We start from the raw sequence: 19,319 nt of genomic DNA, 5'->3' as shown, positions 1-19,319 counted from the left end.
GTTAATAGTAGGTACTGACCTCCTGATATTTAAGTGTTTACTATCTATTTGCTGTAAAGTTTTGTATATTTTGTAAACTTCCCCCCCCAAATAGTAGATGTCTAAAATCGTTGTACATCGGGTTCTTTTATACTCCATTGTTCAGCACAAAGTGTGTTTTTTATTTAGAATAATAAAACGGAAAACATTGACCTCTTGTACCTCGTTTCTCTGCAAAAACCCGGGGCTTTAAGTGCACGGGTTGTCCTTTCTGGCTCTTCAGGAGAAATGGACCCAGGAAGTGGTGAAGTTTATGGGGGACCCAGCAGAAGGATTTGCTGGGTCTCCAAGCCCGGTCGCCACTGGGGCTGCATGAGGGTTCATCTGAAGCCTGCAAACAAAGCTGCAATGCACGAGAAGAGCTTAAAATCATTATTTAATAGGTAAAATACCACGTTTTTACATATTTAAGTAACTCGAACTTGCGTATGGTGCTGCCCCGGTTATATCGCCCGTTTATCTCCCGCGTCCCATCGCGAGCGGGGTTGAGGATCAGGCCCCCAAATGGTTTGGGGTTGTTTTGTGTAAGAGGCAGGTTGGGCTCGTTCTACCGGCGCGGGAAGGAACGTCCACGTGCTCAAGGAGCCCTGAAGCGTTGAGATTTGCCCACCCCTGCAGAGCCGTTCCTGTCCCGTGACAACCACATTGACCCCCGATGGCGGCTTCTCCCGCAGCCGGGACATCCTGCCCCCCCCGGCATCCTGTCCCCAGATCTGCTTATGCTTCACTTTTCTGGAAAAGTGTTTTCTCGGGCAGCTCAAGGCTCTTTGGTAGATTTATGGACTCCCTTCCAGCGCCTGTCGCTGTTTCCCCTTCCCCTGCCCGGGGCTCGACCCGCCGAGCGGGATCCGGACAGCGAGGATGCTCCAGTTCCTCCCGCAGCCCGAAGCTCTAAAGGACACCGGGTGTAGTGGGACGTGTCTCCTGCCTCAAACCACAAACTGGGAACCCCACTGGGAAGCAGCTGCGCCCAGTCCAACGAGGTTTTAAGCATCGCTAATTTACAGTTGGCGAATAGTTTCAGATCTGGACTCGTTGCAGATCCCCCCCTCGTTACAGCTCGGGGCCGCGTCGCCGTCATTTCTGTGCGATCAGGAATTGGGCTTTGGGCTGTTTGCGTCCAAAGGGGTGAATTTCCTCTCCTGCTCATGGGATTCACCGGCTCGGCTGGGAGTGACAGTTGGGGCTGCGGAGAAGTGACGGGACAGGACCGCGTGTGCCGGCCCAGGTCCGGTCCCGGGGGCCAGATTTGTGTTCAGGTTCCGAGCAGGCGTAACGCGCTTCGTTACCCCAAGCGTCTCTTTTGGAGAACAAGAAATACCTCTTTCTCGTGTCCTTTCTGTAGCCGAACGAGTCGGCACATCGGAGGCGCGATGTCCGCGGCTCCCGCGCCCCCTCGTTCCACCACCGGCCAAGATGTTGTCCAAAAGCTCATCACTAGGAACAATGACCCCGCTGCCCCCCGGCGATGAGCAGGAGAGTCCGACCGCTCTTAATTAGCGTTGTTGTCCTTGGTGATGACTATGGAGTGCTGCGTGCTGGAGGACGAGCTCCCGGCGCCCTTGGCGCTGCCTTGGTCCTTGGGGATGTACTTGACCACGGCGGAGACGAGCTTGGTGCGGAAGTTCTTGCTGAGGAAGTTGTAGAGGACGGGGTTGAGCACGCAGTGCAGCAGCGTGAAGCAGTCGATGATGTCGTAGAAGAAGTAGAGGAAGTTGGCGAAGGCGCAGTGGAGGACGATGTGGTTGCCGTCGAGGGTGAGGAGCGTCAGCATGATGTGGAAGGGCAGCCAGCTGACGAGGAAGACCGCGATGTAGGCGTAGATGAGCAGGCAGTGCTTCCCGCTCTCCGGCTTGCTGCGCCGGATGAACCGCGCCGTCAGCACGTTGAAGACGGTGATGATGGGGAAGGGGATGAGGAACCCGATGGTGGTGGTGGCCAAGCTGACCGCCAGCGCCCACTCGTCGTAGGTCTCGAAGGGGGCCATGAAGATGCAGATGGGCTCCCCAGTGTTGATCAGCTGCATGTGGGCGACCTCCAGGAAGGGGATGGCCGCCGCCAGCACCCAGCTGCAGGCGCAGACCACGCGGCGCGCGCGGTGCTGGTGCCGGCGCCAGAACAGGGAGGAGCTGGTCAGGGACACGTAGCGATCCACGCTGAGGCAGGTGAGGAAGAAGATGCTGGCGTACATGTTGGCGAAGTAGAAGTAGTGGGTGAAGCGGCAGAGGAAGCTGCCCCAGAGCCAGGTGTAATCCAGCATCACCTCCAGCATCCAGATGGGCAGCGAGAGCAGCACCCCCAGGTCGGCCACCGCCATGTTGAGGATGTAGAGGTTGACCAAGCTCTTGTTGCCCCGCATCTGCCAGTTGACCCAGATGACGAGGAGGTTCTCCACCAAGCCCACCACGAAGATGACCAGGTAAAGGATGAAGAGGACCACCCGCTTGACGTTCTCATCCAGGCTGAACTCGCAGAAGGTGTAGGTGTGGTTGAGGAGGTGGAACAGCTCGGACCAGTTGTGGTAGTCGCCGTACTCGCTCGGGACGGCGCGCGTCTCGGCGGGGGCCGTGGTCACCTCGGCCATCCTGGCAGCTGTGAGGACGGGGAGAGCGTTGAGCCGTATCAGACCACAACCTCCCGTCCCAGGCAAAACGCAACACAACCATGAGCTGCCCGTGTCCCCGTGTCCCTCAGCGTGGCCTGGGACCAGGGACAGGCGGCACCGGGGACCAGCGGAGGGGACGCAACCCCAGCTGTGCCACCTACACAGGTGCCCGGATGGTTAAACACCCCGGTGAGCGTGTCTGCTCGGCTCAGCACGACCCCCCGTCCCTTTCGCTCTGCCCGTCTCGCAGCCGCGTCGCTGGGAGCCCTTTGGGACTTGCAGGCAGGTGACAAAACTATAAACTTAAGGGAAATGCGGTTGACCTTAACATCCTTTTATTGCCCCAGGAGCGAGAGCTCTGATGGCGGCACAACCGCGTTCGTGGACTCGTCCAGCCCGGTGCCGCCGGACGGGCTCGGACAACCCACCGTGCGCGGGGGGAATGACCCCGCAGCAAACGGCTGCCCCCGCCCGCTCCCGAAACCGTGGGGACAGCAGAGCAGCCCCCGGGCTCCTTGAGCTCCCGCACTCACTGTGGGTCCCCAGCGCTACCTGGGGGAGCGCGGACAGACGGACGCGGTGGGGAGGGCGCGGGTGACTCACCGGCGGTGGAGCGAAGCGGCTGCTCGGGATCCTCTCGGTTGGGCGGCTCGGACGCCTCTGGGAGCCACGGGGCTCGGGGGGGGCTTGGTGGCCGCTTCCCGGCAGGAAATGACCGTGGTGGCCCCACATCCTGCGCCAGCCCCGCCGTGACATGTCACCGGGTTCCCAGCCCGGGACTCAGCTCCCGTTCGGTGGAGGCCCCGGGCAGGTGTCGGTGCCGGAGCTGCGGGTGCTCGGGGATGGAGCGGGACCCCCCGGGCCGGTCCTGTCACCCCCACAGGGGTGAAAATATAACAAGGGCAAGTGTAGAGTCTTGAATCTGGGCAGGAACAACCCCAGGTTCCAGTGTAAGTTGGGAATGAGCTGTTGGAGCGGTGAAAAGGGAGCTGGGGGTCCTGGGGACAGCAGGGTGACCATGAGCCAGCACTGGGCCCTTGTGGCCAGGAAGCCAATGGGACCTGGGGTGGGTTAGAAGGGGGTGGTCAGTAGGTCAGAGAGGTTCTCCTGCCCCTCTGCTCTGCCCTGGGGAGACCACACCTGGAATCTTGTGTCCAGCTGTGGCCCCTCAGTTCCAGCAGGACAGGGAACTGCTGGAGAGAGTCCAGCGCAGCCACCAAGATGCTGGAGGGAGTGGAGCATCTCCCGTGTGAGGAAAGGCTGAGGGAGCTGGGGCTCTGGAGCTGGACAAGAGGAGACTGAGGGGGGACTCATTCCTGGGGATCAAGATGGAAAGGGGGAGTGTCAGGAGGATGGAGCCAGGCTCTTCTGGGTGACAACCAGTGACAGGACAAGGGGCAATGGGTGCAAACTGGAACACAGGAGGTTCCGCTTAAATCTGAGCAGAAACTTGTTGGTGGTGAGGGTGGCAGAGCCTGGCCCAGGCTGCCCAGGGGGTTGTGGAGTCTCCTTCTCTGCAGACATTCCAACCCGCCTGGTTCCTGTGGAACCTCAGCTGGGTGTTCCTGCTCCATGGGGGGATTGCACTGGATGAGCTTTCCAGGTCCCTTCCACCCCCTGACATTGCGTGATCCTGTGATTCTGTGACCCAGCTCGGCGCTGGATCCTGCCCAGATCCTGCTGTGACCGTGGGCAGGAGGGAAAACACGTCTGGGATGGACGCGGCTGCGCCGGGTCCCCCCGTCTGTGGGGGTGCTGAGGTGTTGGGGTGAACATGACATTGACCCTGATGCTGCAGTGAGCTCAGCGTATTGGGGTAAAAAGGGCTGGAGAGGGACCATCTCTGCAGCTCAGCGCTCCCGTCACCCTGAGCTGTGCTGGAAACACCTTTGCCTGCGCAGCAATTAATCCCGGCGCGGTGATTGCCCGGCGGGGAAGGGAGGGGGCCCAGACCTCGCCCAGCGCTGGGGAGGGGGCTGACAGGCAGAAAATTTTGCATGGGGCTGCAAGTCCTGCGAAACAATTGCAGGAAATCTCCTTTTCGAGCGCAGACAAGACTCTGCGATCAACAATCGGCTCGGAAGGAAGGCACGGCCGGCGCGGGGAAGCACGAGGGCACTGATAAGTCGGGTCCCACAACAACAGCCCCGCGCAGGTACCGGCCCCGGCAGCACCGCGGCCTCGCGGCGCAAACAGGAACCGGCAGCTTTGTCCTGGGCCTTGGGTGGGATTTGGGGATGGGGGTCGGATTCGGGGATGGGGGTCGGATTTGGGGATGGGGGTTGGATTTGGGGATGGGGGTTGGATCTGGGGACGGGGGTTGGATTCGGGGATGGGGGTCAGATTTGGGGATGGGGGTCGGATTCGGGGACAGGGGTCGGATTCGGGGATGGGGGTCGGATTCGGGGACGGGGGTCGGATTTGGGGATGGGGGTTGGATTTGGGGATGGGGGTCAGATTCGGGGACAGGGGTCGGATTCGGGGATGGGGGTCGGATTCGGGGACGGGGGTCGGATTTGGGGATGGGGGTTGGATTTGGGGATGGGGGTCGGATTCGGGGACAGGGGTCGGATTCGAGGATGGGGGTCAGATTTGGGGACGGGGGTCAGATTTGGGGATGGGGGTCGGATTCAGGGACAGGGGTTGGATTCGGGGACAGAGGTCGTATTTGGGGATGGGGGTCGGATTCAGGGACGGGGATCGGATTCGGGGATGGGGGTCAGAGACGGGGGTCAGATTTGGGGACGGGGGTCGGATTTGCGGATGGGGATTCCACAAGGCAGCTCTGCCGCCCATGGGCTGGGCGGTGGGGATCCTGTTCTCTTTCTCTGTAACCCCTGGGTAAATCCTCACGCCGAAATCTTGGCTGGTGAGCACCGCGGATGTTGCGGCTTTTTGCCGTTGGGGTTTGTGCGGGGGCTGCTGAGGTCGGGAGCATCGCGTGCGGGGGCCGCTGGGGCCGGTTTGCTAAGCCGGGTGAAGCTTTGTGGGCTGTGGAAACAGCTGCAGCACCGGCACAAGCTCCTGGCACAAGGAGCCGCCCTGGCAGAGCAAGTTGCCACGGCGGAGTCACCACGAGCAGCCCTTTGTTTGTACCAGCTTTATTGGGCCCGTGGGCGCCGTGTCCCCATCCCCGGCGTGCTGGCCGTCCTCAGGGCGTCCCCGCGGCCGGGAGGCGCAGCAAGAGGCCGATGGCGGCATCGGCGAGCCAGGCCGGGCCGTAGCTGAGCGGCAGCAGCAGCAGCCGCGCGTCCCAGCCCACGGCGTAGCGGCTGCGGGGCCGGCGGGACAGCAGCGCGTGTGCCACGGCGCCGGTGACGCGGGACAGGCGGGGGCTGCTCAGGCGGTGCAGCAGGACGGTGCTCCTGGCGTCTGGGGGGACAGAGCGGGGTCACCGCGGCCACGCCGGCGGAGCCGGCGGCACCGGGGCCACGCGGGGAGGGACTCACAGGTCTCCAGGTAGCGGTGGCCGTAGGCGGCCTGGGTCTCCGCTGGGAGCCGCTCCCAGAGGCGCTGGTAGCCGGTCAGCACCGCCGCGGGGTCCGTCATCGCCGTCCGGAAGCCGCCGGGTTCGATGATGGAGACTTGCACCCCGAAGGGACGCATCTCGCGCCTGGGTGGGGATGGAAGGTCAGCCCCAGTGACGGAGCCGCCGTCCCCAGCCTGTAAACCCCCCCCGTTAGCCCATCGTCCCCGGGGGGCATCAGGGGAGCCCTGTCCTTGCTCAGGGGTTCTCAAAACCCGTCCACTGGTTGCACAACGGCTGCTCCAGCGCTTTCCCAACCCGTGGGCAGCAATGTTGCTATTTCACAAGCCCCCTTCCCTGGCTCTAGAGGGAAAGAGGAGAGTGGGTGCAGCACAAAACCCTGCGTGGGGAAAGTGGGGCAGAGCCGGCGGCACATCCGCCGACGCAGACCGGGCTGCCGGACCAGCTCCGGCACGGGGCAGCACCAGGCGACCGCCGCTGCCGTACCTCAGGCTGTCGGAAAAGGCCTCCACGCCGAACTTGGAGACGCAGTAGCCCCCGCCGAAGGCAGCGAGCCGGCCCATCACGCTGGCCATGTTGACCACGCGGCCCCGCGCCCGCCGCACCAGCGGCAGGAGGCTCAGCGTCACCTCGATGAGCCCCAGCAGGTTGACGTCCAGCACCTTGGCAAAGTCGGCCTTGCTCAGCCACTCATTGGGGGCGCTGGGGACGGCGATGCCCGCGTTGTTCACCAGCCCCCAGAGACCTGTGGAGGGGACGGGGTGACCCAGAGCCGCCCGTGGGGCGGCGCAGGAGCGGCGGCGCAGGTGACGATGGGGACGAGCGCCCCGTCCTACCTCGCTCCCCCACGCGCTCCCGGACCCAGGCGGCGGCGGCGGCCACGCTCTGGCTGGAGGTGACGTCCAGCAGGACGGTCTGCAGGCGCGGCGAGGCGGCCGCCCGCAGCTCGGCGGCGCCGCGCTCGCCCAGGCAGGCGGCCAGCACCCGCAGCCCCCGCGCGTCCAGCGCCCGCGCCAGCGCCTTCCCGAAGCCGCTGTCGCAGCCCGTGATCAGCACAAACTTCTCCGACAGCCCCGGCACCGTCTGCCGCTCCCGGTGCCAGCGCTGCAGCAGGAACAGCCCGGCCAGCGCCGCCGCCACGTACAGCCACATCCTCGGTGCCGGCACTGGCCTCTGTGCAACCCGCGGTTGTGTCTGTGCCATATATATAGCGAGCAGCACAGAGGACCAGCCCCAGCTTGGTCACTGGTGGGAGAGCCGGTTACTGGGATGGCTCTGGGAGGCACTGGGGGAGAGGTGGGATTGCAGCAGCACCTGGAGAAGGTTTCATGTCCCCGTTGCAATCCCCGGCCTCTCCTGGCACAGCCGGGGGCTGCCCAGCCCCATTGCTGCAGGGAAACCCGCCTCGGTTTGCACGGCTCTGGTTTTATGGCGTGTGGCAACTCCCGGAGCGTGGGCTCGGACCAGCGCGGCTCTCACAGCCCAGCGGGGGCTGGAACGGGGAACAGCCGGACACCCCGCGAGCTGCCGCGGTGCCACCGGCGCCGGTTCCTTCAGAGGGGCAGGGTGCTGAGGATGAACACCAAACTGCGCCGGGCCGGCGGCCGGAGTATCTTTATTCAGCAGCAAAGCACCGCGGGTTATCAGCCCTACATCGAGTTACAAACTGAGGAACCTACAGGCATGACCCCAGGTGCGGGTGACGCCGGATCCCGCCTACGCGGCTCCGGAGGCGGGTTTGGGCTGGGACCTGGTGAGCACGACGTCGGTGAGCGCGGACGGCAGGTAGCTGAGCGGGATGAAGAACAGCTTGGCGTCCCAGCCGGCCGCGTAGCGGCTGCGCGGGCAGCGGCTGGTCAGCGCGTGCTCCATGCAGCTCGTCACCGCGCGCAGGTCGCGGCTGCAGCTCCTCTGCGCCTCCCGCAGCAGCACCAGGCCTGCGGGGACACGACGCGGCGCTCACGCTGCCGGGCTCGGAGCATCGGGGGGTGACGGGGCGGTGGGACACGCCGGGAACATGCCCCAGGTCAGGAAACGGCACCGCTTACCCTTTGGTTGAGGTACTTACGCTCCTTCATGTATTTCTCCCCATAAGCTGCTTTGATTTCTTCCGGGAGTCTCTCCCAAGCAGAAATTAAACTGTTCTCCAGGATATTCGTGCTGATGATCTGTGTCCTGAAGAAGCCGGGCTCGATCACACTGACCTTCACCCCGAAGTCACGCATCTCGAGCCTGGAAGGGATGGAGCCCCATAAGCAGGGCCAAGCTGGGGACCGCGGAGCCATTGCCCCGGGCAAGGTCCGAGGGGGACGCTGTGCCAGGGCAGCCGGGTGGCCACAGCCTCTCCGGGAAGTTATTGGCCAAGGGAACCAAACGAGACTTCTGCCGAGGCTTCGCCATCCCTTTCCCCAGGAAACCCCTGAGGCAGGGAAACCGGGGCTGCGTCTGCTACACCGGACTTACCGGAGGCTGTCGGAAAAGGCCTCCACGCCAAACTTGGAGACGCAGTAGCCCCCGCCGAAGGCAGCGAGCCGGCCCATCACGCTGGCCACGTTGACCACGCGGCCCCGCGCCCGCCGCACCAGCGGCAGGAGGCTCAGCGTCACCTCGATGAGCCCCAGCAGGTTGACGTCCAGCACCTTGGCAAAGTCGGCCTTGCTCAGCCACTCATTGGGGGCGCTGGGGACGGCGATGCCCGCGTTGTTCACCAGCCCCCAGAGACCTGGCGGAGGGGACGGGGTGACCCAGAGCCGCCCGTGGGGCGGCGCAGGAGCGGCAGCGCAGGTGACGATGGGGACGAGCGCCCCGTCCTACCTCGCTCCCCCACGCGCTCCCGGACCCAGGCGGCGGCGGCGGCCACGCTCTGGCTGGAGGTGACGTCCAGCAGGACGGTCTGCAGGCGCGGCGAGGCGGCCGCCCGCAGCTCGGCGGCGCCGCGCTCGCCCAGGCAGGCGGCCAGCACCCGCAGCCCCCGCGCGTCCAGCGCCCGCGCCAGCGCCTTGCCGAAGCCGCTGTCGCAGCCCGTGATCAGCACGAACTTCTCCGACAGCCCCGGCACCGTCTGCCGCTCCCGGTGCCAGCGCCGCAGCAGGAACAGCCCGGTCAGCGCCGCCGCCACGTACAGCCACATCCTCGGTACCGGCGCTGGCGGCCGAGCGGCTCCGGCCTGGCCTTGGTCTTGCCCGTGTGGCCCCCGCTAATGATTAATTAGCGCGGGGTCATCAGTGGCTCCGGTGCAAAGACCGCGGGGCCGTAGGGGCCGCCGGCACCACCGAGCTCCCGGTGGCTCCGCCCCGTCTGTTTGTGCCCCCCGGGTGCTGTCCCGGTGCGGGTGTGCGGTCCTGGGGCTGCAGCTCCGCCCCGGGGCGCCGCTCCGGCTCCAACCGCGTCGTTTCGGGTCCGGTCGCAGCCGCGGGGCCGCCGGGGGATCGTTATCCCGGAGCGGGGCAGCGCACGGCCGCTCCCGCGGACCCCGGGACCATCGGGCACCGCTCGGACCCCGCAATCCGGGAGCCCCCGCACACCCCCCGCTCCGATCCCCCGTTCCCCCGGCGCTTTGTGCCCCGCGGTGTGTCCGGAACCCCGCGGTGCCCCGGGACCGCCCCTCCCCGGGGCCGGACTACAGCTCCCGGCGGCCCCCGGGCCGGTCCCGCCGCTTCCCGCCGCCGTTTCCCGCCATGGCGCCGTTCGAACCGGCGGCGCTGCCCGAGCTGCTCCCGGTCTTTTACCGGCGGCTCTTCCCGCACGGCGCCTACGGCCGCTGGCTCAGCTACGGCGGCGGTGAGCGGGGCGGGGACCCCGGGAGCGGCTCCCGGGACACCGCGGGGATCGGGGAACGGGGGGCCGGTGCGGGGAGGGGTGTCCCTGCTCTCAGCCCGCCCCCCCGCTCCCCGCAGCCGTCAAGAACTATTTCCAGCTGCGGGAATTCTCCTTTACGCTGCGGGACGATGTTTACCTGCGGTTCCAGTCGTTCGGCAGCCCGCAGGAGCTGGAGCGGGAGCTGCAGCGCATCAACCCCTACAAGATCGACATCGGGGCCGTCTATTCCCACCGGGTGAGTCCCGACCCCCCCGGGGGACGCGGCCACCGGGGTCCCCGCTGAGCCCGTCCCGTCCCATCCCGTCCCGCAGCCCAACCAGCACAACACGGTGCACCTGGGCGCCTTCCAGCCGCAGGAGAAGGAGCTGGTGTTTGACATCGACATGACGGACTACGACGACGTGCGGACGTGCTGCAGGTGGGTGGCTGGAAGGAACGCGGGGTGGGACAAAGGGGGCGCGGGGCAGCCTGACCCCCCCACTCTGCCCGCAGCTCCGCCGACATCTGCGCCAAGTGCTGGACCCTGATGACCATCGCCGTGCGCGTCATCGACCGCGCGCTCGTGGGTGAGGGGCTTGGGGGTGCCATCCTGACCCCACAGCAACACCCTGACTGCGAACCGGGGGGGTTGTGGCGCTGGGGGGCTCCACATCTCACCCTGACACCGGCTGTTCCCCCGCAGAGGATCTGGGTGTGCGGCACCGGCTGTGGGTGTACTCGGGCCGGAGGGGCGTCCACTGCTGGGTGTGCGACGACGCGGTGCGGAAGTGGTCCCCGGCGCTGCGGGCGGCCACCGTGGAGTACCTGAGCCTGGTGAAGGTGGGTGCGGGGGCGCCGGGGACCCCCTGCCCGCCCCCCCCGCCCTGAGCGCCGCTGTGTCCCCAGGGCGGAGCGGAGACGGTGAAGAAGGTGAACCTGTGCGAGCCCATCCACCCGTTCATCAGGTGCGTGGGGACCCCCGCTTGTGGGGTAGAATCATTTTGGTTGGGTGACACCCTCAGGATCACCGATAACCCAACTTTAGCGCTAAACCGCGTCCCCAAGAACCTTGTCCATGCGCTTTTAAACCCCCCCAGGGATGGTGACTCCAGCGTTGCCCTGGGCAGCCTGTTCGATGCCCGACAGCCCTTTCTGCGCAGAATGTTTTCCATATATCCAACCTAAACGTCCCTTGTCACAACCCATGGTTGACCCTTTCCCCGCCGTTCCGCAGGCGCTCGGTCGGCGTGGTGGAGAAATACTTCAAGGCATATGCGCTGGTGGGCCAGGACATCCTGGGCAGCCCGGAGAGCTGGGACAAGGTGCTGGCGCTCGTTCCGGATGATATCCTTCAAACCTTGGGTTTGCTGGGTGTGGAGCGGGGGGACGGGACCGGTGGGGTTCGCAATCAGCCTTGACCGTGGCCACAGCACCGGGAGCCGCTGCAGAGCGAGTTCCCCAAGAAGCGGGACTCGGTGCAGCGCTGGGCGCTGCTGAAGGACCATATGGAGCGGACACGGGTGAGTGGGCACCCCGGGTGGGGTTGGGGGCTCCCATGGGCCCCCCCTGACCCGTCTGTCCCCACCGCGCAGGCCGGGAAGGGCGCCACGCCGTGCTATGCGGACTGGGAGATCATGCTGCAGTTCTGCTTCCCCCGCCTCGACATCAACGTCAGCAAAGGCGTGGGCCACCTGCTCAAGAGCCCCTTCAGCGTGCACCCCAAAACAGGTGGGGCTGGGGGCCCGCGGGACCCGCACCCCCCGGGGACCCCCGTGGCCGGGCACCCCCCGCCGTGAGTCCCCTCTCTCGCAGGTCGCGTTTCGGTGCCGCTGGATCTGCAGAGGCTGGACCAGTTTGACCCGTTCGCCGTCCCCACCATCAGGTACGTGAGCGGGTTCGGGGGGTCCCGGGGGGGCCGGCAGCCCCTGCCGTGTCCCACCGTGTCCCGCCACGTCCCGCAGCTCCCTGTGCCACGAGCTGGACGCGGCTGGCGATGCCGGGGAGCAGGAGGACGGCGGCGAGACGGAGCCCAAGCGCCGGGTCCGGGGTGAGCGGGGGGGTCTGGGGTGAGCGGGGGGGTCCAGGGTGAGCGGGGGGGTCCGGGGTGAGCGGGGGGTCCCCCTGCCCTACTCCTGCTCAACCCCCGAATCCCCCCAGACTACAAGAAGACCAGCCTGGCGCCCTACGTGCGGCTGCTGGAGCAGTTCGTGGAGGAGATGGAGCGCGCCCGGCGGGGCGAGCGGCTGCGGCGGAGCGGTGAGGGGCAGGGGGGACCCCGAGGGGGGACCCCGGCTCTGAGAAACCGCTTTGTCTATAAAATGACACGTTTCTCCTCTCTGCAGACCTGCAAGGAGACTTCTGAGGGCTCGGGGACCCCCGTCCTGGACATGGGGACACTGAGGACTCTGCTATTGTCACCTGCACTGGCTGGGGGGTCCCAGTGCCGTGAGCGGGGACCCCAGGGCTGGTGGCCGCCCGGCCCCGCGGGCCTTTCACAATTTTTGTGCCTTTTGTTCCTTTTCTACACAAAAACCATTAAAAGTCTTTGTCACCCCAGCGCCTGCACCTGTGGACGCGCCGAGGCGGGAGGGAGATGGAGCTGGTCCCGCGGGAGAGCCGGGGGTCCCTGTCCCCCGGTACCCCACCCCGGGGGTCCCTGTCCCCGGTATCCCACCCCTTGGGTCCCTGTCCCCCGCACCCCCCCGTACCCCACCCCGGGGGTCCCAGCGCAGCCCGGAACGCCCGAGCGCGGTTCCCGGGGCGGGCGGCGGGTGCTGCCGCTGCACCGGAAGTGCTCTTCGTGCCGGAAGTCGCGCTTCCAGCTCTTCGGTCTCTTTCCGCCGCCATCTTGGGCCCTGCTCCCCGCACGGTGAGTCCCGCCGCCGCCATCCGCCGCCATCCGCCCGCCCGGGGCCGCGGCGGGGCCGGCAGGGAGGGCGGGAGGGCCGTGGCGGCTCGGTAGAAGCCGCCGCTGGGGCCGTGGTCGCGCCGGGCAGGGCTGGGCGGCGGGGATGGCCCCGCGCACCGGGAAGGGGCCGCCCGCTCCGGGGAGGGGGAGGCGGGCGGGGCGCCGGTTCGGGGGAGCCCCGTTGGCACCGGGACCGGGCGGCGCTCGGCGTCCGCCGGGCCGGGGGTGCCCGGGCCCGGCCGCGGCTGAGCGGTGCCGGGGGATTTGGGTGTCTCCGGGCTCCCGGTGGCCGCGCTCGGGCCGTCCCGAGCCCCGGCGAGCCCGGGCCTGTCGCCTTGTCCCTCTCCCCAGCAATGCCCGGCGAAGCGACAGAAACCGTCCCGGCCACCGAGCAGGAGCTGCCGCAGCCGCAGGCTGAGACAGGTGAGCCCGGGGGGAGCGACACCGGGGCGCGTTCGGGGGATCCCGGCAAAGCCCCCTGGGTTGTGGCTGCAGGAGCCGGGACTGGATCCCGCGGGACGTGAGCGGGCGGGGGAGCCCCGGGGAGTGACGGGGGGGGCTCTGCGGGGCGGGGGGCGTGTGGGGCCGGGTTTGGGTCCGGGTCCATTCCCCACTGAACCGGGGGCGGGTGCAGAGCCATGAAGATGCTGGAGGGAGTGGAGCATCTCCCGTGTGAGGAAAGGCTGAGGGAGCTGGGGCTCTGGAGCTGGACAAGAGGACACTGAGGGGGGACTCATTCCTGGGGATCAAGATGGAAAGGGGGAGTGTCAGGAGGATGGAGCCAGGCTCTTCTGGGTGACAACCAGTGACAGGACAAGGGGCAATGGGTGCAAACTGGAACACAGGAGGTTCCGCTTAAATCTGAGCAGAAACTTGTTGGTGGTGAGGGTGGCAGAGCCTGGCCCAGGCTGCCCAGGGGGTTGTGGAGTCTCCTTCTCTGCAGACATTCCAACCCGCCTGGTTCCTGTGGAACCTCGTCTGGGTGTTCCTGCTCCATGGGGGGATTGCACTGGATGAGCTTTCCAGGTCCCTTCAACCCCTGACACTCTGGGATTCTGCAGGCTTGGCCACCTGTGTGTGGGGCTGTCAGCGGAGAGGTGTGAACCGGAAATATCACACGTAGCACAGGTGTTGGGGAGCTGGAACGGGTGCTCCGGTGATGGCCGGTGTCTGTCCAGCCGCTGTCCGTCTCTCCGGTGCTGCAGGGGCTCAGGTCCAGCTCAGCTCATGGCCGCGGTTGTTGCTTCTGCTCGAGGGGCCGGTGTGTTCCCCAGAACGCCGAGTGTCCTCATGCCAGTTTGCACTGTCACTGATGTCTGGTGCTCCTGGAGCGGCTGCCCAGCGCCAGCCTGGTGCCCATCTGCTCCCGTTTGGGGAGAGGTTGGGGAAACGGGGCATTAGGAGGTCTGGTGCTCCCTTGTCGTGCCGGGCTCTCTGAACCAGCCCGATTTGGGCTCTGCGGCTGTCGATGGTTTCTCCCTTCGCCGTCCCACCAGCGGACGTGCCGGGACGTGCGGGGCCAGAGCTGCCGGAGGGCGGGTGCGCAGTTGCGTTGGCGCGTGGCTGGGCTGGTTCTGCTCTCCCAGCCGGCTGTGGTGCCGGTTCCGCTGGTCAGGCTGGTGCTGCTTTCGCTGGCTGTCACAGCCTCTTCCCCTTTGATCGTGCCGGTGCCGTTCGGAATAACCAGCTCTCCCGGTGCTGGCTGGAGGCGGCGCGTGGGGGAACCGGCTGGCGAGTGCTCAGGGCCGTGGGACTCGTCCTAATCAACTCTTGTTCTCCCCGTTCAGCTCCAGCCCCTCCCGCAGCCCCAGTCGCTGCTCCAGCGCCAGGTACGCGGAACCCTCGTTAACACCGTGTGCCTGTTAACCAGAGTTTGCCGTTCTGGGGGCTGCAGTGACCTTAACCCTAACAGCTTGCAGGGGGAGCGCAGGGACTCAGTGTTGTCCCTCGGTGTCCTTGTCCCCAAGGGGCTCCTGCCTGCTGGGGCTGGGGGGGGCTGTCCCCTGCCAGGGCACTCCTGGGACACTGTGTCACGTTGGACTTTCCTTCCTGGCCTTGGGGGGCTCGTTGTCACCCACCTGCTCCCACCAGTGGGGATGCGATTTCCCAGGCTTGGAGCAGCGCCAGAGCTCCAGCCATGGCTGTGCCGTGCTGGCCGGGGCTGTGCCATGGCTGTGCCACAGCTGTGCCAGGCCAGTGCCGTCTCCTGTCCCCTCTCTCATGGCTTCACTCTCTTTCTCTCCTCCAGCTGCTCCTCAGGCTGCTCCTTCCCCGGCTCCGGGCCCGGCTCTCCCTGCAGAGCCGCCCAGCCTGGCCCCCGTTTCCCCCCCTGTGGTCCCGGCTGCGGTGACCCCCGTGTTTTCGGTCCCCCCCCAACTCCCCGCCCCAGCTCTGCAGGTCCCAGTTACTGTCCCCCCACCTCCAGCTCCCCCGTCCCCGGCTGCAGCCCCAGGGTCTCCAGGGCCTGTCCCGGTTACCCCAGTGTCTCCAGGAGCCCCGGCTCTGGCTGCTGCTCCTGCTGCAGTGCCGGCAGCTCCCCTAGTGAGTCCCGGTTCTCCCCCCGTGGCAGGTGCCCCTGGGGTAGCCCCGATCCCTCTCCCCCCATCCCCTGTCCCTCCAGCAGCCCCCATGGCCACGGTGTGTCCCCAGAGCCCGGGCTCCCCACCTCTGCCTGTGGCAGCCCCGCTCGGTCCTGCTGCGGCACCGGCAGCAGCCGCCCCGGCAGTGCCGCTGTCCCCCGGCAGCCCCGCGGCTGCCCCGCTGGCTGCTGCTCCGGCCGAGCCCCGAGCCCCGGCCTGTCCCCTGCCGCCCCCCGCTCCTTCTGGTGCCGTCTCACCGCCTGTCATCCCAGCTGTCCCCACGGCCCCACTGTCACCCCCTGTCCCCCTGCCGCCGGCTGGGATGTCCCCTGGGAGCCCCGCTGCTGCCCTGCCGGGCCCAGCCCCTGGTGCTCCACTCTCCCCACAGCTCCCAGTTGCTCCTGTCACCAAAACCAGTCCCCCGGCAGCCCCAGCTGCTGTCCCCCCAGTCCCTCCCTCTGCAGCCAGGACACCTCCCGGCAGCCCAGACCCTCCAGCAGCACCTGTGGCAGCTCCTGCCCCAGCCAAACCCCCTGCGGGAGCTGCCCCTTGTCCCCCAGGGCCACTGACACCAGCGGCTCCCAGTGCCGCCCCAGCGGCTCCCAGTGCCGCTCCAGCAGCTCCCAGTGCCACAGCAGCCGTGGCTGCTCCAGCCAAAGCAGCTCCAGCCAAAGCAAAACCAGCGAGTCCCGGATCCCCCCCGGCAGCTCCTGTGCCTGCTGTGGCCGCAGCCCCTGCCAGCCCCCCGCCTGTCACCCCGGCACCGGCAGCTCCAGCCACCCCTCCTGCGGCCAAATCGCCTCCGGTGAGCCCGGTTGCTGCCCCGCTGTCTCCTCCTGCTCCGGCTGCACCAGCAACGAAAGCTCCACCGGCTGCCGCAGCCAAAGCAGCTCCCAAGAGCCCTGTTGCTGCCCCGGCTGCTCCCGCAGCTCCAGCTGCCCCCACAGCCCCCAAAAAGCCGGCAAAGGGCAGCCCCGTCGCTGCTCCGGCTGCTCTCTCTGCCCCTGCAGCACCAGCTGCGCCTCCTGCACCCAAAGCGCCCCCCAAGAGTGCCGTTGCAGCCCCGGCTGCCCCCCCAGCAGCTCCAGGGGTTCCTGGTGCCCCCCCAAAGCCATCAGCTGATCATGCAGCCCCTGCTCCCCAAAAAGCAGAGGCCTCTGCCCCCACCAAAAAGCAGCCCCCTCCTGGCAAGGTGAGCAAGCCAGGCCCCCGCCCGCCCCCCTCCAAACCCCCTGCGAAGGCTGCGGCCCCCGTCAGCACTGCCACCGAGGACGAGGACCTGCCACCTCTGATCCCCCCCGAGCCACCCGCCGCCGAGCCGCCGGTGCGGCCCATCCTGGTGGACCTGTCTCCCCGTGCGGCCGTGGCCCCCCCGGGCGCCCCCGCTCCCCCGGCTAAGCCCATCCTGAGGAACGACAAGGGTATTTGCCGCCGGGGTTTGCTGTGTGCATGGAGTGTCACTGCCTGCCCACCGGATACTAACCCGCCCACGGCGCCGCTCGGTGCCCGGGGCTGAGCCGTGCCGGACCGAGCCGATTGCCCCGAGCCGCCGGTGAGCCGGGGAACGGGGAGGGAGGTGGCCCTGGGACCGGGCTTGGCGCAGCCGGTGGCACTAACGCCTGTTGTTGGCACGGAGCACGGTGTGTTTGTGGCGCGGGCGCTGCGGCTCCGGTGTGTGTCTGCTGTCGTGGTTCTCCCTCTGTCCATCTGCCAGCGGATGGGAGCTGCGGGCAGCGCAGGCGCCCAAGCGGGCCCGTCCTGTGCGCGCACCGACACCGGCAGAGCTGTGCCAAGGGCTCCTGCGCGGCTGCAGGGCCCTGTCCAGGGGAGGAAACGGGACCGAATCCAGGTAACGGCTGCATTGTGGGGGTCCTTCCACCCTCCGACTCTCCTCCGCTTGCTCCCCGGTGGTCGCACACAGCCATGCCATGGTTGGCAAGCTGGTGGCAGCGGTGCTGCAGGAGCTGGCGGCGCTCTGAGCCACCCCGGCTCCGGCAGCTGGCAGCGCTCTGAGCCACCCCGGCTCCGGCAGCTGGCAGGACCTGCCACAGAGGCCGCTCCCTGATGGGGATTTTCAGGATAATTGCAGATTGTCCCGTGGTGAAGTCACGGAAAGGACCCGGGGAATTTGGTTTATTTTCTGTGCCGTGTCTGAGCTCCTGCGGCCGCAGCTTCACCGCAGGGAGCTGGGGGGTCCCTGGCCGCGGTTCAGGCCGGCGCTGTGTCCCGGTGACCCGTCATTCCGGAGCGCGTCTCCAGGCACCCGCAGGGCTCTGGCAGCATGGGGCTGATCTCACTGCGTCCCCTGGACCCGCTCGAGCTGCAGAGTGACGGGTGTGTGTTTTTAGGGTCCGGAACAGAGTCTGACAGCGATGAATCTGTACCAGAGCTCGAAGAGCAAGACTCCACACAGGCCACGACACAGCAGGCACAGGTAGGGCGGGCGGCACGTGGCAGCGGCGGAGCAGGGTCCGTGCTGGTGTCATCCTCCGCCGCCACGGGATTCTCATAATGCCTTCTTTTCTCTCCATGCAGCTCGCGGCAGCCGCCGAAATAGATGAAGAACCCGTTAGCAAAGCAAAACAGAGCCGGAGTGAAAAGAAAGCACGGAAGGTGAGGTGGGGCGGCGGGTGGATCAAACTGCGTGTCCCCAAGTTCTGGGGTCTTCACTCTGCACCCCACTCAGGGCTGCAGCGTATGGTCCCCACCAGGCGTTCTGGAGCCGAGGGAGGTTTTTGTGACTTTTCTGCACTCTGTTCAGGGCAAAACTCCTCGTGTGGAGGGGCCCAGGGTTGTGCTGTGGGTCTCGCAGTCCTGGCGTGGGGTGTTCCCTCTCGGGAGCGCGGCTCCGCAGCAGGAAAACGCGAGCACACCGATCTCTGGAGAGCAGATGTGTGGATGCGTCTTTTCGCCGGCCGCTCTGTCTCGGTAACTCGTGTTTCTCTCCTGTTTTTCAGGCAATGTCTAAACTGGGCCTTCGCCAGGTGACGGGAGTAACCAGAGTCACCATCCGCAAATCCAAGAACATCCTCTTCGTCATCACAAAGCCAGACGTGTACAAGAGCCCGGCGTCAGACACCTACATCGTCTTCGGCGAAGCGAAGGTGAGCGGGCGCTGCGGCTCCGCGTCCCGCTCCGCGCAGGGCCGGCCTCGCTCACGCCTCTTCCCTCCTCCAGATCGAAGACCTGTCCCAGCAGGCCCAGCTGGCAGCTGCCGAGAAGTTCAAAGTGCAAGGAGAAGCCGTTTCAAACATCCAGGAAAACACACAGACCCCCACCGTGCAGGAGGAGAGCGAGGAAGAGGAGGTACGGGCGCCTTCCCCGCTCCGAGGGGCTGCGCGTCTTGCACAGCGTCTGCACTTTGTGTTCGGATCCCCGCGTTCCCTTCCCTCGTCTGTGTTTTTGCCGTGATGTCCTTCCCGGGGGCCTCTGGTCCCCGGGACCGTCCCCAGGGCTGGTTGTGCGTCCCAATCGTGACACGGAGCCAGAACCGTGCGCAGGGCTGGTGCGAATCCCGCTGCTCCGTCTCCTTCAGGTTGACGAGACCGGCGTCGAGGTGAAAGACATCGAGCTGGTGATGTCGCAGGCGAACGTGTCGCGAGCAAAGGCCGTGCGTGCGCTCAAGAACAACAGTAACGACATCGTAAACGCGATAATGGTGAGTGCGCGCGCGGGGGGACGTCGCGGGGTCGGTGCCGCCGGCTTCTCACCGGCCTTTCTCTCTGCAGGAGTTGACGATGTAGCTGCCAGAGCGAGGAACCTTTTTTGGTGTTTCAGAGAAGAGTAAGATGCAACTAAATTTAAAATTTGTACTATTTCTATCGATTAATAAAAGTTGTGGCTTATTGTTGGTGACACACGTTCTGCTCTGTGTCGGCTTCACTGCCCTCCCAGCCCCGGGGT

General features: G+C 66.5%; 5 protein-coding genes across 7 annotated transcripts; 2 read left to right on the top strand and 3 right to left on the bottom strand.

The window, feature by feature from the left end:
* Positions 1-351: 351 nt before the first annotated feature.
* On the bottom strand, positions 352-3,292 carry ACKR5 (atypical chemokine receptor 5). Of its 3 annotated transcripts, none has more exons than XM_082073569.1 (2): positions 3,248-3,292; positions 352-2,631 (listed from the first exon to the last, which is right to left on the bottom strand). In XM_082073569.1, the coding sequence occupies exon 2, from the start codon at positions 2,621-2,623 to the stop codon at positions 1,532-1,534; it is 1,092 nt and encodes a 363-aa protein (XP_081929695.1). In that variant the 5' UTR covers positions 2,624-2,631; positions 3,248-3,292; the 3' UTR covers positions 352-1,531. The 3 variants fall into 3 exon arrangements, with proteins under 3 accessions (XP_081929695.1, XP_081929694.1, XP_081929693.1); XM_082073568.1 differs by having other exon boundaries at positions 3,197-3,279; XM_082073567.1 differs by having other exon boundaries at positions 353-2,631; positions 3,178-3,289.
* Positions 3,293-5,648: 2,356 nt separating this feature from the next.
* On the bottom strand, positions 5,649-7,439 carry LOC309450543 (retinol dehydrogenase 16-like). Its single transcript, XM_082073482.1, has 4 exons — positions 6,968-7,439; positions 6,618-6,876; positions 6,094-6,257; positions 5,649-6,016 (listed from the first exon to the last, which is right to left on the bottom strand). The coding sequence occupies exons 1-4, from the start codon at positions 7,332-7,334 to the stop codon at positions 5,796-5,798; spliced, it is 1,011 nt and encodes a 336-aa protein (XP_081929608.1). The 5' UTR covers positions 7,335-7,439; the 3' UTR covers positions 5,649-5,795.
* Positions 7,440-7,571: 132 nt separating this feature from the next.
* Positions 7,572-9,712, bottom strand: LOC309450544 (retinol dehydrogenase 16-like). The gene is made up of 4 exons (XM_082073483.1): positions 8,946-9,712; positions 8,595-8,853; positions 8,200-8,363; positions 7,572-8,068 (listed from the first exon to the last, which is right to left on the bottom strand). Exons 1-4 carry the CDS (start codon positions 9,259-9,261, stop codon positions 7,848-7,850), a joined length of 960 nt encoding a protein of 319 aa, XP_081929609.1. The 5' UTR covers positions 9,262-9,712; the 3' UTR covers positions 7,572-7,847.
* A 37-nt stretch (positions 9,713-9,749) lies between these two features.
* On the top strand, positions 9,750-12,485 carry PRIM1 (DNA primase subunit 1). The gene is made up of 13 exons (XM_082073481.1): positions 9,750-9,911; positions 10,028-10,185; positions 10,262-10,368; positions 10,443-10,516; positions 10,633-10,769; positions 10,836-10,894; positions 11,164-11,274; positions 11,359-11,449; positions 11,522-11,657; positions 11,742-11,811; positions 11,891-11,976; positions 12,087-12,185; positions 12,272-12,485. Exons 1-13 carry the CDS (start codon positions 9,809-9,811, stop codon positions 12,289-12,291), a joined length of 1,251 nt encoding a protein of 416 aa, XP_081929607.1. The 5' UTR covers positions 9,750-9,808; the 3' UTR covers positions 12,292-12,485.
* Positions 12,486-12,711: 226 nt separating this feature from the next.
* Positions 12,712-19,271, top strand: NACA (nascent polypeptide associated complex subunit alpha). The gene is made up of 8 exons (XM_082073537.1): positions 12,712-12,798; positions 13,189-13,260; positions 17,765-17,850; positions 17,952-18,029; positions 18,374-18,520; positions 18,594-18,722; positions 18,952-19,074; positions 19,145-19,271. Exons 2-8 carry the CDS (start codon positions 13,191-13,193, stop codon positions 19,157-19,159), a joined length of 648 nt encoding a protein of 215 aa, XP_081929663.1. The 5' UTR covers positions 12,712-12,798; positions 13,189-13,190; the 3' UTR covers positions 19,160-19,271.
* The last annotated feature ends 48 nt before the right edge of the window (positions 19,272-19,319 follow it).

The sequence above is a fragment of the Streptopelia decaocto genome (genome assembly GCF_964273445.1).
Source record: "Streptopelia decaocto genome assembly, chromosome: 27".
Lineage (NCBI taxonomy): Eukaryota > Metazoa > Chordata > Aves > Columbiformes > Columbidae > Streptopelia > Streptopelia decaocto.
Note: the sequence above shows the minus strand (reverse complement) of the source record. Positions and strands in the feature narration are given on the sequence as shown.

Excerpts from the sequence above, each read along its gene's own strand:
- ACKR5 (XM_082073569.1), bottom strand. The coding sequence starts at position 2,623 with ATGGCCGAGGTGACCACGGCCCCCGCCGAGACGCGCGCCGTCCCGAGC.
- LOC309450543 (XM_082073482.1), bottom strand. The coding sequence starts at position 7,334 with ATGGCACAGACACAACCGCGGGTTGCACAGAGGCCAGTGCCGGCACCG. Across the intron at positions 6,877-6,967 it reads GGAGCGCGTGGGGGAGCGAG|GTCTCTGGGGGCTGGTGAAC; the intron begins GTAGGACGGGGC and ends TCCCCTCCACAG. Across the intron at positions 6,258-6,617 it reads GCCTTTTCCGACAGCCTGAG|GCGCGAGATGCGTCCCTTCG; the intron begins GTACGGCAGCGG and ends ATCCCCACCCAG.
- LOC309450544 (XM_082073483.1), bottom strand. The coding sequence starts at position 9,261 with ATGTGGCTGTACGTGGCGGCGGCGCTGACCGGGCTGTTCCTGCTGCGG. Across the intron at positions 8,854-8,945 it reads GGAGCGCGTGGGGGAGCGAG|GTCTCTGGGGGCTGGTGAAC; the intron begins GTAGGACGGGGC and ends CCCCTCCGCCAG. Across the intron at positions 8,364-8,594 it reads GCCTTTTCCGACAGCCTCCG|GCTCGAGATGCGTGACTTCG; the intron begins GTAAGTCCGGTG and ends CATCCCTTCCAG.
- PRIM1 (XM_082073481.1), top strand. The coding sequence starts at position 9,809 with ATGGCGCCGTTCGAACCGGCGGCGCTGCCCGAGCTGCTCCCGGTCTTT. Across the intron at positions 10,369-10,442 it reads GACGTGCGGACGTGCTGCAG|CTCCGCCGACATCTGCGCCA; the intron begins GTGGGTGGCTGG and ends CTCTGCCCGCAG. Across the intron at positions 11,275-11,358 it reads CTGGCGCTCGTTCCGGATGA|GCACCGGGAGCCGCTGCAGA; the intron begins TATCCTTCAAAC and ends ACCGTGGCCACA.
- NACA (XM_082073537.1), top strand. The coding sequence starts at position 13,191 with ATGCCCGGCGAAGCGACAGAAACCGTCCCGGCCACCGAGCAGGAGCTG. Across the intron at positions 13,261-17,764 it reads GCAGCCGCAGGCTGAGACAG|GGTCCGGAACAGAGTCTGAC; the intron begins GTGAGCCCGGGG and ends GTGTGTTTTTAG. Across the intron at positions 18,030-18,373 it reads GTGAAAAGAAAGCACGGAAG|GCAATGTCTAAACTGGGCCT; the intron begins GTGAGGTGGGGC and ends CCTGTTTTTCAG.